This window comes from Sinohyriopsis cumingii, chromosome 2, assembly GCF_028554795.1.
Source record: "Sinohyriopsis cumingii isolate HCF-2022 chromosome 2, ASM2855479v2, whole genome shotgun sequence".
Lineage (NCBI taxonomy): Eukaryota > Metazoa > Mollusca > Bivalvia > Unionida > Unionidae > Sinohyriopsis > Sinohyriopsis cumingii.
The window spans coordinates 9,496,536-9,513,924 of NC_142962.1; the positions used below are offsets into that span (position 1 = coordinate 9,496,536).

The 17,389-nt window shown below is 37.0% G+C and overlaps 1 protein-coding gene across 1 annotated transcript in view; it reads left to right on the top strand.

Annotated features, from left to right (window-relative positions):
• The first annotated feature begins 2,096 nt into the window (after nt 1–2,096).
• LOC149804322 (echinoidin-like) overlaps nt 2,097–17,389 on the top strand; it is a 29,171-nt gene continuing 13,878 nt past the window's right edge. The window contains exon 1 of the mRNA XM_089932216.1: nt 2,097–2,243. Within this exon, the coding sequence (XP_089788342.1) occupies nt 2,138–2,243 (106 nt within the window). The 5' untranslated portion in view covers nt 2,097–2,137. The remainder of the gene's footprint in view (nt 2,244–17,389) is intronic.

Below are 17,389 nucleotides of genomic sequence, written 5' to 3' on the forward strand. Positions count from 1 at the left end.
AATGATTTGGCTTGAACTGATCACAATTATCATAGTGTTCTTTTCACTTGGAGTGCATGGAGGTAAATTTTGTGTTAATCTATATTTTCTTTTTCTATGTTAAATGATGATCTGAACAGGAAAACATCCATTTCTGAATACCTGTTATCTAGACAAGCATTCATTAATAGACGCTTTAAATACTTAACTATGACGTTCGTTTGTAGACCTTTAGATGTTCTAAATAGATATCGAGACAGATCAATTATAATGAAGACAACAAACATAAATGAGCTAAAATAGACCTTTGAAATACATGTTTATCAGAACACTTCGGCTTAAAACAAGCGGATAATAGCATATCTCTAAGTACGTGGTATTTACAAGATCTGTACAGAACGCGTGCTAAATAAGATCGTTACGAAGCAAATTTAAATAAGGAGAAACAATCTTGTTATGCACGTGACTGCATTTTGTACATTAAAAATAATCGCAAACGAAAACGTGTTATTTTCAGTGGAGAAATATGTATATTTAAACAGTAGTGTAAAAAAAATACGCCCTTAGCCTCATATTCTAGAAGTTCGTAATTAGGCAAAAATGAATTGGAAATCCCCCGATACATGTACAAGCATGGAGAAATGTTAACAGGAGCCAACATTATTATATATACATTAAATCTTCCAGGTATTCCAGTTATCCCAGCTCTTTATTGTTTTTATCCCCAGGGTGCTAACAATTAACTTAAACATATTGAAAATGTTTGATATTGTTATAGTTACATAAAACATATTGAAAATGTTTGATATTGTTATAGTTACATAAAACATATTGAAACTGTTTGATATTGTTATAGTTACATAAAACATATTTAAAATGTTTGATATTGTTATAGTTACATAAAACGGATCTGCAGATAATAAAATCTTTCGCAAACTGAATTTTGACTAAATATTCAGGAACAAGTAAGAAAGGAGGAAAATAGTCAGGACTTTATAGGAAACATGACGTATATATTGTTTTAGAAAAATAAACGACAGCGACATGACGAAAACTGATTGTCTAAAACATATTCAACCAGCACACACACTTTGACACTATTGGTACAGAAAATCTCTTTAAAAGATTCCATAAGGACAACAACATCAATTTGTTCAATAACAATATAATGAAATCTAAATTATTAAAATCTGAGAAGAAACGATAATTGCTTACCTTTAATGCTATTTCGCACGAATATGTTTCGTGTGCATGATCTGTACTTACCATGTGAAATTCATGACTTTAGGAATAATTTTGTCCTTTCTGTTGTTAATGATGTTAAATGTCATCCAAGTAATTATATCATTGTACTTATCACGTATTATATTCGCCATATAATACCAAAGGTTACTTTAAATTTTATATCACCTTACATCTGGGTACCATGAATTAATAGCCTATAACGATATGGTAGTCGTCTGTGAAATTTAATGGCTTTTGGAGAAAGGTGGTGCACTGGTTCCCTGCAACTGTTTCAGAGGCATGTAACCATTGCATTTCGTACAAATGAAGCCAGTTTCCCTCCCCTTGGTATTCAATCTGTCTTCGACAATAATATACGAGGAATTCAAACTGTTTTTTATATCCTGGTATATACATACCGAATATACTAAAATCAGTACTAGATAATCAAGGCCGGCCTTAGTTGGATTGGAGCGATTTTGCCTAATCGGGCCCCGCGTTCACAGGGACACCGCGAATAAGTAATTTAAAAAATATATTTATTGAGAGAACTTGTTTGAAAAATATTTCCGAATGCCGTGCTCACAGGGGTCCAGAGGGTTCCGCCAAAAGTATCCCTATCTTGCCCCACGTTTGCTAAAGCCGTTCCTGTATATAATAACTAACATTCAAAAACATTTTACAGCTGTAGCAGGTTAAAATCTTCTCAAACTGCACGATCGCGTTCTGTCATAAACAATAATATATGACGATCTGACTATACCGTGTTTTACTTTAAATGACGTTGTATATTTATACAATTACTGACAATATCTCATAATGCGAATTATTTCCGTGTTGTTGTTTTCCTCTCACTCAAATGCATTATTTCAATGTTGGAACAGCATGTGATCCTTTGTGGCATGAATCAAGTGACCACTGCTATTACGTGGGGATGAAGAATTTCAGCATATCATGGAACGAATCTGAAAACGAATGTCTGAAAATGAGTGGACACCTAGCCAGTATCGAATCTACATCGGAATACAATGTAATTTTAGGTTCGTAACGATCGTAATTTGTATGATACTAAACACGATACATGCATTTTTCATTCACGTAAACATGCGTTTTGCATTCACGTAAACATGCGTTTAAGATATGCTTATATTGATATTTGGGAAACTTTTATGACACTGCATTTCGCGCACATGTTGAAAAAAGTTTCTTTTTATTTCTTTTATTATATTATTTAGTCTATTGCAATATGTATTATTTGTCCTGCATAGCGCAATAAGAAATATTCAAAGTGTTTATATTATTACATTTTCATGCTATTATTGTAGAGTCATTGTGAAATTTCTGTTACGTATATTTGATTTAATTTAATTGTTTGTAAGTTTTAATATCTTTATATTTTTATTTTCATTACATGTCAAAATAATGTAGTTTTATTTCCTGGGGACTCGACATTTTTTCAGAAAATAGTTTGACCCTGACTCTTCACTTGTAAACACATAAAGCTGACCTAGTTCCCGACCTTGATTTAGACATCAGTAAGAAAAGTAAACTTTCTTTTTTTATAATTATCGAAGCAATATTTTTGGTTTTAATCAATTTTATACTGGGGTTGCGTGATTTTTATAAAATGTAAACAGCATCCATTTCGCAATTCTGGGCTCTCGGAAATTGCGCATTAGTTAGTTTTAATAGTTATGCATAGAGAGAGATCTCTCAGTTTGGCTTTTATTCTTTACACTAGAAAGTGTCTGTTGTGGCAGTTTGGATTTATAATTTTTATTCAGATTATTTGGATCTAAAAGATTAATTCTTTTTCCTGGAAACATTTGAGTGCTCATACAGAATTCATGGACAAAGACATTTAATTAAATTTTATTCGGAAACTCAAGCAGCGAAATATTATTGACTGTAGAACAAACAAAAAAAGTAGACGATATAACACCATAAAAGCTACAGTATGTGTCATCGCCTTCCATTTTGGAATTTTCATTACTAGGATTTCTAAAATTTAATTCGTGGATTATTCTTGGATAATATTTGGATTTGATTCTTAAAACCGTAAGTTCTTATTTTTTCAATTTTTACAGTGTTTTTTCAGGGAAATAAATTATTTGTTAAATGTTTCAAAGTTTGTTGTTTTCACTCTTTCTTTTGTTACTGTTTATTCGACCCTACACAAGTAACATAAGTTTTCACACGCACATCATGATGATCTTGGTTAATAATTACCACTCTGAAGCGCACATGGCCTACAAATCAAAATTAGCATTATTTCTTTGAAAGAACCGAACAAAATGAACTATTAAGATATGAAGTAATTTTTTCTAGCGATGATTACATTCTATAGTCTCAGTTACATTCTATAGTCTCATTTACAGTCTATAGTCGCATTCACGTTCTATAATCTCATTTACAGTTTATAGTCTCATTCACATTCTATAGTCTCATTTACATCCTATAGTATGATTTACAGTCTATAGTCTCATTTACAGTATATAGTCTCATTTACAGTCTATAGTCTCATTTACAGTCTATAGTCTCATTTACATCCTATAGTTTTATTTACAGTCTATAGTCGCATTCACATTCTATAATCTCATTTACAGTCTATAGTCTCATTCACATTCTATAGTCTCATTTACAGTATATAGTCTCATTTAGTCTATAGTCTCATTTACTGTCTATAGTCTCATTTACGGTCTATAGTCTCATTTACAGTCTATAGTCGTATTCACATTCTATAGTCTCATTTACAGTATATAGTCTCATTTAGTCTATAGTCTCATTTACAGTCTATAGTCTCATTTACAGTCTATAGTCGCATTCACATTCTATAATCTCATTTACAGTTTATAGTCTCATTCACATTCTATAGTCTCATTTACATCCTATAGTATGATTTACAGTCTATAGTCTCATTTACAGTATATAGTCTCATTTACAGTCTATAGTCTCATTTACATCCTATAGTCTCATTTACAGTCTATAGTCGCATTCACATTCTATAATCTCATTTACAGTCTATAGTCTCATTCACATTCTATAGTCTCATTTACAGTATATGGTCTCATTTAGTCTATAGTCTCATTTACAGTCTATAGTCTCATTTACGGTCTATAGTCTCATTTACAGTCTATAGTCGCATTCACATTCTATATTCTCATTTACAGTATATAGTCTCATTTAGTCTATAGTCTCATTTACAGTCTATAGTCTCATTTACGGTCTATAGTCTCATTTACAGTCTATAGTCGCATTCACATTCTATAATCTCATTTACAGTTTATAGTCTCATTCACATTCTATAGACTCATTAACATCCTATAGTATGATTTACAGTCTATAGTCTCATTTACAGTATATAGTCTCATTTACAGTCTATAGTCTCATTTACAGTCTATAGTCTCATTTACATCCTATAGTCTCATTTACAGTCTATAGTCGCATTCACATTCTATAATCTCATTTACAGTCTATAGTCTCATTCACATTCTATAGTCTCATTTACAGTATATAGTCTCATTTAGTCTATAGTCTCATCTACAGTCTATAGTCTCATTTACGGTCTATAGTCTCATTTACAGTCTATAGTCGCATTCACATTCTATAGTCTCATTTACAGTCTATAGTCTCATTTACATTCTATAGTCTCATTTGCATCCTATAGTATGATTTACAGTCTATAGTCTCATTTACAGCATATAGTCTCATTTACATTCGATAGTCTCATTTATATTATATAGTCTCATTCACATTCTATAGTCTTATTTACAGTCTATAGTCTCATTTACATTATATAGTCTCATTTACATACTATAGTCTCATTTACAGTCTATAGTCTCATTTACAGTCTATAGTCTTATTTACAGTCTATAGTCTCATTTACAGTCTATAATCTCATTTACAGTCTATAGTCTCATTTACATTATGTAGTCTCATTCACATTCTATAGTCTCATTTACAGTCTATAGTCTCATTTACAGTCTATAATCTCATTTACAGTCTATATTCTCATTTAAATTCCGTAGTCTCATTTACAGTCTATAATCTCATTTACAGTCTATACTCTCATTTACAGTCTATATTCTCATTTACAGTCTATAGTCTCATTTACAGTCTATAGTCTCATTCACATTCTATAGTCTCATTTACGGTCTTTACTAGACTGCAAAGCGGTGGAATAATGTAATCAACTCTAACAAATTTCGCTTCGATATTTAAAAAGGGGTATTTTATTTAGAACAATGGATACCTAAATTTGTTTTTGACCGCATTGTTAAAGTTAATATACCTCATACTGTCCGAAATTGTTAATGGATTCTTTTTAATGCTAGTTCGTATCTTCTCTTTCATAAGATAAATGCATTGCAAAATATGATTTCAAACAAATATTTTAACATTAAACCAAATTGTTAACAAGATTAACAAAAATGATTTAATGACCTATAATTATTATATAAAGGTAATTTGAAACCACGATGCTTATTTGCCCATGGCAATTCATTCGTATGCTAAAATGGTTCATCCAGCGTACATTATCGGAAAACGGTATGAACATAAATAACACTCTTAACACGAATATAAGTACAACTGGCATGTTTGGTATAACACGAATATAAGTACAACTGGCATGTTTGACATAACACGAATATAAGTACAACTGGCATGTTAGATATAACACGAATATAAGTACAGCTGGTATGTTAGATATAACACGAATATAAGTAAAACTGGCATGTTTCATATAACACGAATATAAGTACAACTGGCATGTTAGATATAACACGAATATAAGTAAAACTGGCATGTTTCATATAACACGAATATAAGCACAACTGGCATGTTAGATATAACACGAATATAAGTAAAACTGGCATGTTTGATATAACACGAATATAAGTAAAACTGGCATGTTTGATATAACACGAATATAAGTAAAACTGGCATGTTTCATATAACACGAATATAAGTAAAACTGGCATGTTTTATATAAGCATAGCATTTTATGTTGTCCAATTCGGTGAAAAATGCAGCCAAAGGTCAAATGGATGCAATATCCCAATAATTTGGCTCAAATATAAATATAGGTGAAATCGGACATCTAGTAATTGATATGTAGTGAAAGAAAGTAAGTCTAGTTACGTAACTGTGCCTGTACCATTTCTAGACATCTCTTTGAAAATATAAACTGGTGATGCAGGAAATAAAAGGCATGATATGTCATCACATGTTTTTCATTTTTATCTGAAAGAAGCTTTGCTGGAAAATAAAAAATAGATTATATACATAGCTATGATAATAAACGATGGATTTATTTATTTTTATTATATGACTGAATGGCAGACATTTGTAGACTTTCTTCAGTAGCACAGTCACATCATGCTTATATTATATCTATATATCTTCAAATAATTACATTGCCTTGGCAGCATGTTCTCTGTATTCCAAGCTTTAGAAGAGGGGCATGCCAATTTTGCCTGAGATCACTCTCGTTGTCCTGTGCTGCAGTTTGTCTTACAGAGTGTATCATTTTCAAAAACAGACCTGTAATTGCAGGTAGATGCAATGACTATAAACAACAGTTTTTATCCTGTTATAGCAGGAGTTTTTTATCTTTGTCAACATTCCCATAGAAGTCATGTTTTGTGAACATTTTCATTCTGTCTCAGGCAACAAATGAAATAAATGTTTGAAGCAAACTTTTTTCTTTTCTTTTTGAATTTTGTTTCCTTGTAATTCTTGAATATCTCGTGGATATATAACCTCATAAGATGAAAGCTGCTGACATAGATGGTCAGCAAACATTGTGGGAATAAAGGCCGATTTCAAGTTCTTGTTTGAGATAAACAACTTTGGGGTTGAAGGTTCTTAAGATACTTTGATGTTTTAGTTTAATAATGATAAGCACTAAACGTGATTTAGCATTTTGAGACCGCAAGCAGCAATCTGGTTTTGTGGCGAAGTGGTAATTCAAATGTGACTCTAAATGGGATCTTATTACAGTCCCATTGACTGCGACTCATGATCGTAAATCTGGTGGATATGAATTGAATCAGATGGCACATTATTTCTATATTTGTTTCTGTAACAAGGGTTGGCTGGACGTTATAGTTCCAGATTATTTGTTATTTTAGGATGATGAAAACAACTGTAAAACAAGGTGTTCTTTCTTCATGGTTGTTTGTCTTAAGATTATTACCACAACTCCTGTGTACATTCTTAGAATTAAATGAGAATGAAATAGTTTTTGCAATAATGCATGAATGATGTACCTGTTTTTGCATGAATCATTTACCAGAGCGAGAACTAGGACAACAGACGAGATCGCCCAAAGGACAAGAAGGTAATTTTGTGAGTCAAAATGAGGTCAATGCAGTTATTACCCATCCCGTTCCGTAAGCTGTTAGAAATGTATGCGGGGGGGGGGGGGGGGGGGGGCTTTTTATGTTATAAGATTACAAACAGTTTTTGGTATGTCATCTTTTAACTCTGAATCTGAAAGTCCAGACGCAGTTAGGATCAATCAAAAGATTCCTGCTTATATCACGCCAATAATTGAATGAAGGAGTTGGAAACTATTCAACTCAACAACTCGAGAAAGTCCAAAGGAGTACACAAAAACAACTCGAGAAATTGCTAAGGAGTACACAAAAACAGCCGAAGTTAAGAAAGGTGATAAGTTCATGGCCCCAGTATGTCCACATCACGTCATCACCTTGAGTCTTCAGTGAATATAAGTTTGTGTATAGTTTACAAAATACTGAGGGGGAAAACAGCAACAATAGCAACTCAGCTGTGAAAAAAATGCTTTGAAAACAATGTATATGACCCGGAATAATGTTCCACACAGAAGGGGTATGGTAAGGTTCCACTAGATGATTCACACACAACTATCACCATGAGGAGATAGATTACTTCGCTTTTATGATTTAGAATCCGCCAGTTCGTCCTCATAAATTTAGAATAAATTAGACTATTTTTATATCGTGTACAAGAAAATAATTATTAAAAATCTGTTGAAAAGTCAATCATTGGGTGACGCTAATCAACTCCGAACACTGATCATTGAATATAGAACTGTACGTTTTAGAAACTACTTTTGCAACTTTGTTTTGTGTAATTGTCAAATATTTTTGAGTACAGTTAATAAGATATTGTTCAGTTTTTCAAAGAAGACGGTTTACGTAACATATACCTATCAAATAAATGTGAAGATCTTCAAGTGAGTGAGTCTCTACTCTTATCAAATAAATGTAAAGACCTAACAGTGAGTGAATCTCTAATCCTATGAAATAAATGTGAAGGCCTTTCAGTGAGTGAGTCTCTAATCTTATTCAATAAATGTGAAGGAGCAGCAGAGGGGGTGAACAGACCGAAACTAATTTTAAAAATAACTCTTCTACGGGAATTACTCCTCGATAGAAGCCTATTTCGGTGAAATAAACCCTTCCACTGGAAGTCCAAGGGACTTCTCCGGAAATGCACAGCATTTCTCAATCGGAGATTCGCCCACGTAAAACACATGAAATTATTTTTATGCTGCAAAAATTGTGTCGAGGCCGACGCGATATCGTGTTCGCGGATCATGTAGGTTTATTGTTACAAATCCGTGAGGGGATCTTTGAGCGCGACTAAAGAAATTCTTAAACTTATTTAAATCCATATCGCCGCTACACCAGGTTTGATGAATATTTCTCAACGTGTGAACATCAACTCCATTGAATATCGCAAGAAGATTACAGTTATCCCTGATTACTTTTGGTATTTGTGTGTAACGTTGAGTAACATAAATGACATCGGTGTTTTTATGACGACCTCGGGAGAATATTCTTGCGGGATTTTTTTGCTTGTCCAGCATCACATCATCATACACTACTAGGTTATATTTTTCCCCGTCGAGGTCCTCAACGGATGGAGCTTCTTCGATATCAGTGATAAATTCAACAACATCCTCGTCACTCAGCGCTTTTGCACTCTCATTAAAATCCTTTATTACATCATAGCATCGTTGATCATCTACAGATGGAGCTACCAAATACAGCTTATCCCACTTCATCCACTTCATTATCATGTTCAACAACAACTGCGTTTTACCCGATCCTGACGGTCCTATGATGATCATTCTGATAGAGTTTGGCAACACCGAATTATGCTTGATTGGCTCCCTTCGCCGCGTCGCAGAAAAGTCTGTAATTTCCATTTGTATACAAAGAATAATAATTATGGATCTATATTGTGTGAAGTGTCGGGTACGAACCCCTACGAATGATCTAACAACGGTTACAACAAAAAATAACAGACTAGCACTTTCTGGTACATGTACGCGATGTGGCACAAAAAAATTTAGATTTCAAAAAAAAAAAGCGGAGGTGACATCGCAGCCGCCCTCGGACGACTTCCAGGTACCCCTTGGAGTAAATATCCCGGAGAAAAACATCTTCCAGGATACAATTACTGCGGTCCCGGGACTCGTTTAGATATCAGACTTGACAGCAACGATCAACCCAAACCTGGCGAGTATCCGATAAACGCTATCGACGCAGCGTGTCACATACATGATATTGCTTATCGAAGTAAAGATCTACAAGACAGGCATATCGCGGATGTGAAATTAATTCATGCACTAAGCGCCATAAAAAATAAATCACTTAAGGAGTCACTCGCTAATTGGTTAGTAAGATCAGCGATGAAATCTAAATTAGTAATCGGGGCTGGATAATTAATAACGATGCAGAGAAGTCCAAGGACTTCCAAGGAAACTCAAAGAGTTTCTCACGCTAGCGTTTCCATGCAAGCGATTTATTATTCCCCCATCGGATATTGGAGAGGTAAATCAGCAATTAATAAACTCGCCAACGCGGCATCAGTACCACGCGAGGTTGCCAAAAATTGGTTATCAAAACAAGCAATATGGCAAATCTACTTACCACCGCCGAGACAAATCAACTTTGCACATTTTGATGTTAATATCCCCAATGAAGTTCATCAGGCTGACATACTATTCCTACCTCATGATACTGTCCGTGGCCGAACATACAAATACGCGCTAACAGTAGTTGATGTTGCCAGTAGATACAAAGAAGCAGAGCCACTAACAACAAAGACAGCGTCCGAAGTCGCCTCTGCGTTTAAACGAGTTTATCAACGAGGGCCTCTAAACTGGCCACGATTATTACAAGTTGATCCCGGTAAGGAATTTCATGGAGAGGTTTCATCGTTGACAAAGCAGCATAACGTTAGCATACGACGAGGATATACTGAAATTCATCGCGATCAGGCAATTGTTGAGCGGTTTAATAGAACACTCGCTGAGAGATTATTCGGATATCAGTACGCGAGGGAATTCATTTACGATACACGATCTCGTGAATGGGTTGCAAGACTGCCAAATGTGATCCACGCACTGAATAATGAGATTACTAGAACAATAAACATGAAACCTGTAAATGCAATCACGAAAACACAAGGCGTTTTTCAAAAAAAAATACCCCGCGCCGGACATGTTTCAATGCCAGCGACGCTGGGTAATGTCACCGTTAGATATTTATACGAACCAGGCGAACTAGAAGGAGGAAAAAAAAGAGCAACCGATCCCATATGGAGTGTTACTACACATAAAATATCTAGTATAATCAGATCAATCGGGGGAAATCAAAGATTTCCAAGACCACCCGTCTACAGATTAGATTCGACTGCTCCTCAACGCGGATTTACACGCGAACAACTTCAGGTGATTCCCGCGGATACACAATTACCACCCCGATCATTAAAGTGATTCAATCATTAAAGTGATCCGTGAAAATGATTCGTGAAAGTGATCAAACCCGTTACCATTTTTTTTTGTCATTGATAACACTACCTAATACAATTCTTCGTAACTGACCTATCCTTGTTACTCTAGACACGGCTAAATAAACTAAATTTGACCACTCGATGCGATCATCAACAATCCAAACTGTTGTATCTGAAATGGTTAATCCTTGCGAACTGTGGATGGTCATAGCGTATCCTAGCACCCATGGTGATTTATTCATTTTCAATGCCTGTTCAACAGTATCAATATCAACTGTGATAATATCATTTAATACTAAATTCTGTTTTTCCGATCTCCCGGGTATATCAACGTCGGTGTTCTGCAATCGCGTATCAGCTGGTCTATAACACAATGGCACTACCAGAATTGGAAATTTCTTCTTGTGTAACTGAAATAACCGCTGCTGAAGTGTGTCCCTGACTATCTTTCTACTTACCACTATGAGATCACTCGGGTTCCACATTTCCTCGAAGTCGCTCATGATCGTCTCTGGAATTATTTCACGCATTATCTCACACTGGACTTTATCAGGTTGTAGTCTGATCAGCGTCTTAAACGTTTTTAGTGTTTCATCGAGTGCTCTAATATCGTTGGTTATTTCCTCATAGTAGTCTACAAAAGTTTTTAACCACGTGTGTGGTGATTCACCGACAAATGGTGGTGGTTGACCATGATCGCCGCACATAACAACTGCGGTATTTTTCTTTAGCAGCCAATCCAGAAACTGTTTTAATGTATCCAACGGGACAGTGTCTATCTCATCCCAGATGATTATTCCAGGGATATATTTCGTTCCCATTCGTTCAGGTGTCCACGTGCCGCCGCTGTATTTGAAAAAACTGTGATATGTACACGCGTTAACACCCCGTTGTCGCATCTCCCTGGCAAGTCTATGTGTGGGTGTTAGCACAATCATGTCAGAGTTTCTAAATAATTCTATCGCGCGAGTTGTCTTACCGGAACCACCAGCCCCGTTGAGATAAACTGTTCTATGTCTCACAACAGGATCGTGCACCGGCGGCAGCGAAGTTGTCACCGATGAGGATATTTCTGCGCCGCGATATTCATCCTCGATTTCAACATCAGCCGATTCACAATATCCATGCAACATTTCATTTTTTATTCTCCATGAGCCCCACGATGAATCATTCGATATAACCCTATTCAACGCCGCTAAGTGTTTTTTATCGATATAGAATGAATCCGTTGCAACTCTCACTGCGTCAACGGGAAATCTATTAATCATCGACAATAGGTTTATTGATACATAAGCGAGCATCGAAGATCTCAATTGTGTATACTGAGATGATTCTCCGTCGATGTAACTAACAACAGTTCCTAATTTTTCTCCGTTTGACAGAAACACATCTTCGCGGGTACAAAACGTATTATTCGTGGCGGCATCAGCGACAATAAGATCCAATTCGGCCTCGTCCATGATTAATCGACTATGATGTAGTTTATGATCATACGCTCCACCTTGAGTAAATTTTCCTATTATTCTTCGTCCTAGATCTTTTGCGGTGCTTTCATCAGTTCGGGAAATTTTATTTCCGGGAGCTCTTTCGATGATAGTGTCGATAAACGATTCTGGATATTCTTGGAAATTATCAGTTTCTTCGATGACTTGCGGAGTTGGTAACCAAACTTCGGTTTGACGATCGTAACATATTATCGCGGTACTGACCGTCAGCGACAGTAGTATTCGACTGTCAAGCATGTACCGCAATAACACTATCGGTGCCCATCGCTTCTCAACGAAATGTCTGCCAAACCAAACATAACACACAGGATGTAAACCCGTAGCGAGTTTAAACGACGACACACAAGCAACCCCGGTCAGGTCAAAATCAGGCAATGGTCCGTTTACAGCTACTCTTGTCATCGAGCTTGTAATATGACCAAACCGTTTAAAATACTCACTACATTCTCCCCGCCCAAGAAAACTTCCTGGATAACACGCCGTCATATCCACGGATATCATATCGCGGTGATCATACTGGGTATTCCACAAACCACCGTGTCCGTATTCGATACAGCTCTGTTGAATATCCTCGAGAAAACTCTTCGGGGTTGGTCTCCATGAATTTCGTTCTCGAGCTATATGCGTGACAACACCCGGGACAGTAAAACACTGCGTCAGTAACGTATCAGTGTTCGTCGCATGATATTTTTCTGCGAGTTTTTTCATTTCGTGATGTAATGCCGCCGTTCTGTATACCTCCCCGTTGGGTTTCACAAACTGATCAAACTCTCCCTCGAGGTCACTTCGGAATAACCACACCGACACTGGATCGGTTTTACTTATCTGATAAATAAAATCAAACATGGAAATGCAGGCATTTCCGCTCGTGGAACCACTATCATTTTCCAATTCCGGATAATACTTTACAACACGGTCTCGAGGAAATATCCTAACCGAGTCAGTCCAGGCGTGACTGTTATGATCGATAATAGTTATTGGTGCTCCACGGGAATCATATTTACTCTTGTACAATACCTCACCGGTCAACGATGAAACCGTTATAGGAAATTTTAGTAATCGTTCGAGCTCGGCAACATCATTTATTGACGCTCCTTCATCCACTACTTTTGCCGCCCACGCTGTTATTTTAGTCTGTCTTAGCGGTGTTAGGCCATTTCCTCGCGCGGCATTTTTAAAATGTTCCATTACTCGCTCGGCTACACAATTCATCCTGGAAGTGAGAAGTCCTTGGACTTCCAGAGACTTCTCTGGGGATTTTATCAATGACTCTGACATCTTCATCGGTTTGTGTTTATCAACGCGTGGTTTCTTCATCGGATAAATTCCATAAATGACTGCGGTCACAGGATACGCTCTGGCATAATACGGTGTATCAATCCCAACAAGTACTCCCGGGTTTGTGTCTTTGGTTACGACGACGGTTTTTCCCCGTCGGGCATCAAGAACAGGGTCTAGTTTGTCTCTGATAATCCATGTTGTTTCACCTGTTTGTTCGTCGTCGACGCCAACGATAAATTTTATCTGAATGAAATATTTTTTATCATCGAGATACCCAATTATACCCGACGCGATTGTATCGTTCATGGTACCATCAATGATGGTGTTTTCAGAAACGTCGGCGTTTTCAGAAATGATTTTATACGAAGACCACACATGTGCGGCACCATCACGACGAAACTCTTCCTTGGCGTTCTTGATAACACCAATTACGAGTGCGAGTTCTCGTCGTCGTCGATCAAAAGTTAACCGGTCAAGATCGAATCGACCCCGGGGAAATTGGAGATTTCCAGGTTTTATTCTGGATAGTCTTGAGAAACTCATTATTATAATTAAGACAAGTATTTAAATAGGCAAAGATATTATATATAATGAACCAATGCAAGTGGATCAAACTAAATTCGACCGTGCCGTGTAGCAAACCATGCAGACACGAATACTGTGGACAACATGCTCAACAGGTCCGCGGCGGTAGTTTAGGACCAACCCCGTGTATCAAATGTGGTGCTGGAACACGGGGAAAAAACGCAATTATGTTCACCGTGTGGTGGAAAACGCTATCGAGAACTAAAACGGTATTATGATAAAAAATATCCAGACTCGGAAGTCCAAGGGACTTCTCATGCAAAGTATTTCTCGGAGCGTGATTACATAAATAAGTTTTCAGACAAATTATGAATTAGACAAATGATTTGCTTATAGTATAATGAATCAAGAATTCACGACAAGTGTTTACACTGCACATCCAACTATTCCAAATTATGAAGCAAACCGCGACGGAGTAGTACGACATTGCACGCGAAGACGACCAATCGGTGTTGCAAATAATGCTGGTTATTTGATGTTTACTAGCCCCACAGGGAGGTATTTATGTCACCGTTTCGTTTACGAATGTCATCATGGACTGATCAAGGATGGTTTTGTTGTTGATCACATTAACGGTGATATACTTGATAACTCTATAAACAATCTTCGCATGGTCACCCAGAGCAAGAACTGCCTGTCGGGTAAAACAGGACGTAGTAAAAAAGTTGCAAGACCTGTCCGGGGTCGTAATACACAGACTTGTGACGAAATAGTATTCCCGTCGATATACGCCGCCGCGAAGTATTACGATATTTGTTCACCTTCTGTACAGAATGTCGCAGCTGGGATTAACAAAACAGCATTTTCAAAACGACTAAAACAAAAAATCTCATTTTGTTATGTCGTCGACGACGATAACTCGAAAACGAAAAATGTTTCAACTTTGTAAGTCTAAGACTTCTCAGTTAGATAAAAAAAAATGGTTATAATATATGAATTACGAGAGTATTAATATCGTAATTGATGAAATTCAAAAATTGAAGCAGCGGGGTTTTAATATTTTAACAGACGCTGAAACAATTATGTCAGATTTTGAATCCTTGAATGAGCTATCAACGAAGAAGAATACTCTTCCCGCGAGATACAGGTTCATTAAAATGTTGCAAAATCGCATTTATAGATCACTTGCCGAGATCACCCACGAACAGGTATCTGAATTTATTCCGTTGACGCGTGCAGTTGAAAGTATTCGTCTTACACTATCACACGAGTATGAGACTCAAAAATTAATTAACTCGAGAGTGAGATTGTTAAAAAGTCAAATAAAGAATTCCGACGTGGAAGTCCAAGGGGCTTCTCTGGAAGTCTCTGACTTCTCATCCACGCTAGTGTATCCAGAAACGCCAGCGTTTCCAGAAATGCAAGGACTTCTGGATACATTAAGCGTTTCTGAGAAGACTCCCCAGGAAATGCAAAGCATTTCTCAAGTCTAACGTAAAAACGCTTTGATCCCCCATTGTGAGTTTCCAAGGGTAAAAAAAAGTATTATTTTTTTTTTGTCTTTGAAATTCTACTGTGGAAATGCCTTGCATTTCTCTGGAAGTCCTTAGATTTTCAAAATTTGCTTGAGTGTTTCAGCATCAATACACGAATGAGAATAGTTCATGATGTGTTCTTGGTCACAAAAAACTCTGATTGTGTGATACTTCTGTAACTGTTCCTGTTGTGGCCGTGTCAACAAGAAGTCTTCGTTGCCGTGGTCGTCAACGACTATTCCGACGGGGAATTCGACAGCGGGAGAAGTCCCTTGGACTTCCACAGAAATGCTTGCATTTCCAAATGCGGTCCTGATTGCCGCGTTGAGAATTTGTTTGTCATGTATGCGAACTCGGACATGGATATACTCGCGCATTATACACAACTGCAATTTTTTAAATGTGGAAATGCCAGCGTGAGAAATGCTTTGCATGAGAAATGTTTTGCATTTCCATGGCAATCTCCGATTGCTCAGAACTCTTTGAGTTTCAAGTCTTCAAGACGAAAATCCATTAGGATTTCACCAGCAGGTTTATACTCACAGTCTCACCACGCAGGTCCAACAGATTCCCGCGTTGGTCGACGAGTTTGAAATTTATCGTTGACAACCACGGATTATTGCACCGTAGATAGACAGGATTGATTGGTTCCTGCACAATCAGAAACCCAGGAGGGTCTTTTGGTGTGAATGTGTACAGAATAAACCCCTGTTGGGTTGTGCCTGCATTTCCGGCGGTGTAACTGCCATCGATGACATCACATACAAGATTGACCGTAATAACATCTGTGATATTTACGATCCCGGGTGAGATATGTCTGCCATCGGATGCTGTACTGTTGTCGTGCTTGAGAATAACCGGCTGCGGTTTTGTTCGCGCGTACGCGTCAAGAATATCTTCAAAGGATTCCTCGATGAGATCCTGGACTGATTTTCTCAGCTCGGGTACGTTATATCCATGAAATTTAAATTTGGAAATATCACCTTCGGGGGGATCATACAAGGCTGTAAATTTTTCTCTTCTGTTCGGGGCAGGATCATCCAGAAATTTTTGAATTACTATTTGATTTATAGTTTCCATCGCGGATGCGAGTTTGTTTAGTTTTTCTATGGTTGTGATAATACTACCACGCGGACTTGTTAAATCATGAGTATAATCCTGGAAATACCCCCGCAGCAGTTCTATCTGTTTTTGATGCATTTGTTTGATCGGAATAAATAACTCAAATCCTATCGTGGATATATGTAAACTGAAGAGAGAGAGCCCGCCTCCGCGGAATTCTAAATCCAAATTGTCTTCGTGAGCGAATTGAACTTCTTCTATTAGTAGTTGATGTTTGTCTCTGCCGACAAGGTCGTGTAGTGCTTCCTTCGTGGTCGTGAAATCCGATTTTTCAGGTTTTGGTGGACGGGGTTTAACCTCGGGGGGGGGGGGACTTTGGCCATCCTAATAATGTTCGGATTGAGCTTTTATAAATATCCACGGCGTATCCCGGTGATGCGATTTCAATGACCGTAGACAGCGTTGGTTCATGAGCTGTTATAGATA